Genomic DNA, 6,000 nt, shown 5'->3' with positions numbered 1-6,000 from the left:
TTCAAATAATTATTACAACCGTAACTTACGCCACCACTTGGCAAATTACTTGTTTTTCTCACATTTGTTACACATGAAATGTTTTTTTTTTTGTTTTTTTTGTGACTTATGCAGATAAGGCTGAAAAACGTTACTAGGCTGTGCCACACAAAGAGCATGATTACTGTAAACGGGATGTAGGAGACAGATTAGTGGTTAAGGTTAACCATGTTCCAAAGAATATCACCATCCATTGGTATGCGCATTTGATTTTCTGAACCAATTAACCTCATGTTGTGCATCTTCTAGCTTGTATATATGCGTATGTCCATGTGCATGCATGCAATGAATATTAATTTATTAATTAATTGTTTTGTCTCCCGTAATTAATTAGCATATGTCAGCATGATATGATATTGTGATTAAACAGTGGAGTATAACAACAAATGTGTATAGGCATGGAGTGAGACAAGTACGTAGTGGATGGTCGGATGGACCATCGTACATAACTAAATGCCCCATACAAAGTGGTCAGAGCTATGTGTACAACTTGAGCATGGTTGGGCAAAAGAGGAACTCTATTCTGGCACGCACACCACTCGTGGTTAAGGGCTCTTCTGCATGGACCCCTCGTCATCCTCACGCAGGGGTGGTCCTAATGTCTCTGATGCATACACCATTAACGGCCTTCCTGAGCCCCTCTACAACACAACACAGCTTTATTAATTAACTTAAACACACATTATCTAATTAATTAATTGGGTTTCACTTTCATATGCTTAATTATGCATGTACAGATACATTCAGCCTAAAGGTGAAAGCAGGGAAGTCATATCTTCTCCGTTTGATCAACGCTGCAGTGAACACTGGACTGTTTTTCAGCATAGCAAACCACATCATAACTGTTTTTGAAGCCGATGCTACTTACATTAAACCTTTCGACTCCGACATCATCCTCATTGGACAAGGACAAACTACAAACGTAGTGTTGAAGACAAAACCTTAGTATACAAACGCCACTTTCTTCATGCTAGCGAGGCCATTTTTCACTGGCAAGGGCACCTTCGAACAATTCCACATTGGCTGGCATCCTAGAATACGATGACGATAACGATACCCCTGCTTCAAACCGTCCCATGTTGAAACCAACCCTTCCTGATATCAACGACACATCCTTTGTTTCCAATTTGAACACTAAATTTCGCAGTTTGAACAGTGCAAAGCACCCTGCGAATGTGCCCGAAACAGTTGACAAGAGTTTCTTCTTCACGATAGGTCTCGGGAGCATGCTCTGCCCAAGAAACCAAACGTGTGAAGGGCCTAATAACAGAACTAAATTCTCTGCCTCCATGAACAACATATCTTTCCCACTTCCTTCAGTGGCGATTCTTGAGAAACATTTCTCAGGGCAGGAGCAGGACAATAATGGTGTTTATTACACCACGGACTTCCCAGTTGTTTCTCTGAGAGCCTTTAACTACACGGGGACTCCCCCGAATAACACCATGGTGAAAAGTGGAACCAAGGTGGTGGTGATACCCTTTAACACGAGGGTGCAGGTGGTGTTGCAGGACACTAGGTGCAGAGAGTCATCCGTTACATCTTCATGGGTTCAACATGTTTCGTTGTGAGTCAAGGTTTTGGGAACTTTGATCCTATCAAAGACCCTGCCAAATTTAATCTGGTTGGCCCTGTTCAGAGGAACCGGTTGGGTTGCAATTCGCTTTCTCGCTGACGACCCAGGTGACATCACTTCAAACGCCAAATTAAATATTTAATCATATTATATATGTTCTTTAACTTTTAACTTTTAGTTTATTTAATTTAATTCAACCAAAATAATTTTTAAAAAAATTGTGATTTAATTATCGTTGTTTATGGAATAGGTGTTTGGCTGATGCACTGTCACATCGATGTGCACCTGAGTTGGGGGTTGAGGATGACTTGGATTGTCAACGACGGGAAGCTCTCTCATCAGAACGAAGTTGCCTCCTCCGCCAGCTGATCTCCCAAAGTGTTGAGCATTTTCCAACTTGTAGCTAGCTAGAATCACCTTATTCTCTCAACATGTCTCTCATTAATTTCTCACAATAATGATTATGTATCTTATAATTTACCTCTTGCAAACTAGCTACTCAAGGATCTTGTTAGCTCAATCTTAATGCCTAAAAAATTGTCTCATTTCCAGCTTATTTATGCATTTATATTCAGTGTTAATTTTACCTTCTATTCTATGTAAGAGTGAACCAGGACTTGGCTTCTATGCACTTTTAATTATTTTCATTTTTATTGATTAGAAAAAAAGTCAAGATATTTATTATAAAAAACTTGAGTTGTGAGAGGTAAGGTCGGGGTTGTTATTCTGCATGTATAAGTTCTCATTGTGTGTGTTCTGGCCTATTTGAGTACAAGTGGATTGACCTACTAGGTCATTATGGATTTAGAATAAGGTTCGGAGCATATTTTTATTTTTGTGATGACATTTAATTTATGTTATAAAAAAGAAAAGTGCTTAATGGCACGAATACGAAATTTGTACCCATATATTATTTTGTTTGGTTGTTTTTCACTTTTTTGTTAAGGTTTTTCCCTCTCTGTTATATTTGCTTGACATAAACCTTTTCAATTATTGTTTTTTAAGTTTCATATTGAATTATCCATATGAAATAGCATAGCTAATAGAGAAATGGGCAATAATGAATAGAATAAAAATGAAATAAAACCAATCATACACTTACATCTAAAATGTCTATGGCAGTAATTTGTTTTGTTCGTATGTATAACAATTTCCATCGATCGATCACGTTAACAAGAACCTCGGGTACGCATATGGAGTGCCATGCCCATGCCCCAGCCTGCGACAATCATTCAGTTTGGTTGTACAGATAACAGTGCCAATGGGATCGCTCACACAGCAACTGGACCTAGGACGAACAGAGCATCCCATGCATTTCTTTTACCAAATTGCTTAATTTTCCCTTTTTTCGTTTTTTAACTATTAAATAATAATTTAATTTTACTTTTTTAATAAGGGATTTTTCACTCATTCACCAAAAAAATGGGATTTTTCACACACATAATTAAGAATCAAATTCTAAAAAATATGTTTATAGAACTCAATCATCTATTTTTTTTTTTTAAGGAGCAATCAACTATCTATTGAGTTCATTAGATTTTGGTGACTTTAGCCTCTTTTGTTAGATCAATCTTTCTCTCTCTCTCTCTATATATTAGTTTTGTTCAACGGATCAATTTTTTAACGGATAAAAAAATAGTTTCTTTTATTTTTTGTTTTTATTTTATATTTGTACATTGTTTTCTATTTTCAAAAATTTATATAGAAAAAAGTAAAAACAAAAAATAAACATAGAAGATTCTATTTTTTCTATATAAATTTATGAAAATAAAAAATAAATTAAAATCCAGCTGACTTGGCTTAGGTTGGGAAATATTTAATTTTAAATAACACACGTATATTTAATTTTAAAAAAATATCCCTTTTTTCAAACTTTTTTTTAAAGGACTTCATGTTCAAATAAAATAACTATTTTTTTAAAAAAAATCTAAGTTGAAATATGAATAAGTCAAACTTGTTGAATTAATATAGTGATTGGGCTTGAAGTCCATGATAGTCAATTCAAAGACTTATTGGTTATAGGTGTTTAGATGGAAGCATAAGTTAATATTAACATAGTAAGTAATAGTTGTTGATATTATTGTAGATAAAATAAATTATTTGACATACAAATTTAACAAGTGATTTATACAAATTAGTGGTAGAAAAATACTAATATTATAAGAAAAATAAAATATTGTAACATACACAAAAAATATTAAATTAATATTTAATTAAGCTTATTTATTTTAATTATTAAACAACTTAAAATATTTATTTAAATTTCTAATAATAAGTATCATCTTTATAAAAATAATTAGTGTTAAAAAATTAACTAAGAATAGAAAATTATAATTCTTTTAAAAAAATTCAATTGAATAAAAAGAGATGTATAAAAATTATAATGCGTGAGAAATCAGAGTCTCTAATTAAATATTTTTTTATAAAATATTATGTATAAATATTTATTGCCAAGGATACCCGTTCACCTAAAAACGTGAGAAATGAGATTCTGTAGCTCAATTTTTTTGAAGAGTTTCTTTCGTCATTTTGATTAATAATAAAATGTTTTATTAACATTTTTTTTCCAACAATATATTTTTCTAAACAAAATCTTTATTGTTCAATAAAATATATTAAAAATTACTAAATTTTGTAAATCTGATTTCTTTATTTAATGTATTTTACTTCTAATTTTCAAACTTCTAATAAATCTGAATTAATAAAGTATGTTGGGAAAATAAGGTAGAGAATGTGTTGAAAGGTTAAATCTTCCACTTTAATTTTTTTTTTTTACAAGTTAAATCTTCCAATTGATATTATAAGACCTAATGGATGAGACGTTAATTAAGATGGGTGGGGAGAGATTGGAAAAAGAGAGATTCTTTTTTTTACAATCATACTGTCATCAAATTCACTTATGGATGGCACCTAAGCACATCGGCCTCAAAGGATATCTATTTCAGACTCCAAAATTTTCCTTTCCGAGGTGTCTTTCGCTTAATTGAATTAAAAAAAAAAAAAGAATAAAGAAAGAACTAAGGTCTGGTAGGTTGCATATAGGGTAATAGAAGAATGAATGTAGCTTGCATTTTCAATGCAGATCCAAATACTATTATAGTGACAAGAATAATATGCTCTATCAAAAAGTAATCGCTTTCTCAGAGAACATACAGATAGAGAGAGACAGAATTAGAGACATAGGAGAAGATTTAACACATGAAAGTTTTAATTTAGCCATTCATTTTAAAAAATCATCCCAAACATTAGGTGTAAGAGAAAAAAAATCAAACTCACCTTAGTCAACTAACAATATTAATCTGGAGTCCAATTGATCATATACATATTTCCAGCAATGTGTAAATCTTATAACTTTCCTTAGTCAACTCGTAATTACAATCGAATCTATAGTATTCATTGTGGGCCAAAAAAGTATCCTCATGGATCATAAACAAAAAAATTTGTGCAAGTTGCAACTAAACCAATAAAAACTGAGCACAAGATCTGTGTGGTTCTTTCATGAATCCCCATGCTTGTGCCAGCAAACCAACATGGCAACACACCTCCTCATGATGTAAAACCGTGCTTTCTGTTCCTTAGCTAATTTGGTGCATTTGCGCCCAATGGAAGGGTTCTTCTGTGAGAAGCTCCTAGGAAGATTATTGTTATTGCATTTGGAGGAAGATGAAGAACTCTTTTGAGACAGGCTTCTAAGGAGAGGAGAGTTTGAAGTAGAGGTGCTCCTTGAGAATAATGACCTTGTGGAAGAGGAACCCGTGTCCTTCTTTGATGATGACTTTCTCTTTTCATCCATCACAAGAAACAGAGGAACTTTGAATGTGATAAGTGATAGATAGATATTCACTAACTACCACACTGAGCCTTATCCTTTGTGTGTATGAAGAAGAAGAGGAAAGGAGATTGTGATAAGAGAGAAGAAAAAAGTCACTGTGGGACTGTGTAGGTATAATAGGTATATATTTAAAGGGTTCAAAGAGATCATCAATGCTTGCTACTTACTTGCTAGTAGGTTGTGGTCAGCACTGAGTTTGTATATATATATAGCCTTATACATATCCACTCACTACACTACTGTTCATAAATACAAATAAATATAGAAATACATTTACATGTAAAATATATTAATATATAAGATCGGTTCAATAATAAACAACAGTACCAGAACATTTTAATTTAAGCAACTTTTTTTTTAATTTACACTTTGTGCCCCATTTTTCACTGTGGTGGGGCTAATACATGAAACCCTGTCCATTGAAATCGCCTCGGATATGCTATGATTCTTTTTGGAGACACATTTTGTACGGTTCCAAAATGGGCAGTCACTTATTAAAATTGCCCCTCTGTAGACAAAAATGTTAGCTGGTTCTCATGTGGAGGGTTGTGCC

The 6,000-nt window shown here is 33.1% G+C and overlaps 1 protein-coding gene and 1 pseudogene across 1 annotated transcript; one reads left to right on the top strand and one right to left on the bottom strand.

Annotated features, from left to right (window-relative positions):
* Positions 1-428: 428 nt before the first annotated feature.
* Positions 429-2,000, top strand: LOC100796224 (laccase-2-like; annotated as a pseudogene).
* A 2,987-nt stretch (positions 2,001-4,987) lies between these two features.
* Positions 4,988-5,557, bottom strand: LOC100790962 (uncharacterized). The gene has a single exon (XM_006594969.3). It carries the CDS (start codon positions 5,406-5,408, stop codon positions 5,112-5,114), a length of 297 nt encoding a protein of 98 aa, XP_006595032.1. The 5' UTR covers positions 5,409-5,557; the 3' UTR covers positions 4,988-5,111.
* Between the last annotated feature and the right edge of the window lie 443 nt (positions 5,558-6,000).

Source organism: Glycine max, chromosome 13, assembly GCF_000004515.6.
Source record: "Glycine max cultivar Williams 82 chromosome 13, Glycine_max_v4.0, whole genome shotgun sequence".
NCBI classification, from domain to species: Eukaryota; Viridiplantae; Streptophyta; class Magnoliopsida; order Fabales; family Fabaceae; genus Glycine; species Glycine max.
Note: the sequence above shows the minus strand (reverse complement) of the source record. Positions and strands in the feature narration are given on the sequence as shown.

What these genes read in the sequence shown, in the direction of transcription:
- LOC100790962 (XM_006594969.3), bottom strand. Translation starts at nt 5,408, where the DNA reads ATGGATGAAAAGAGAAAGTCATCATCAAAGAAGGACACGGGTTCCTCT.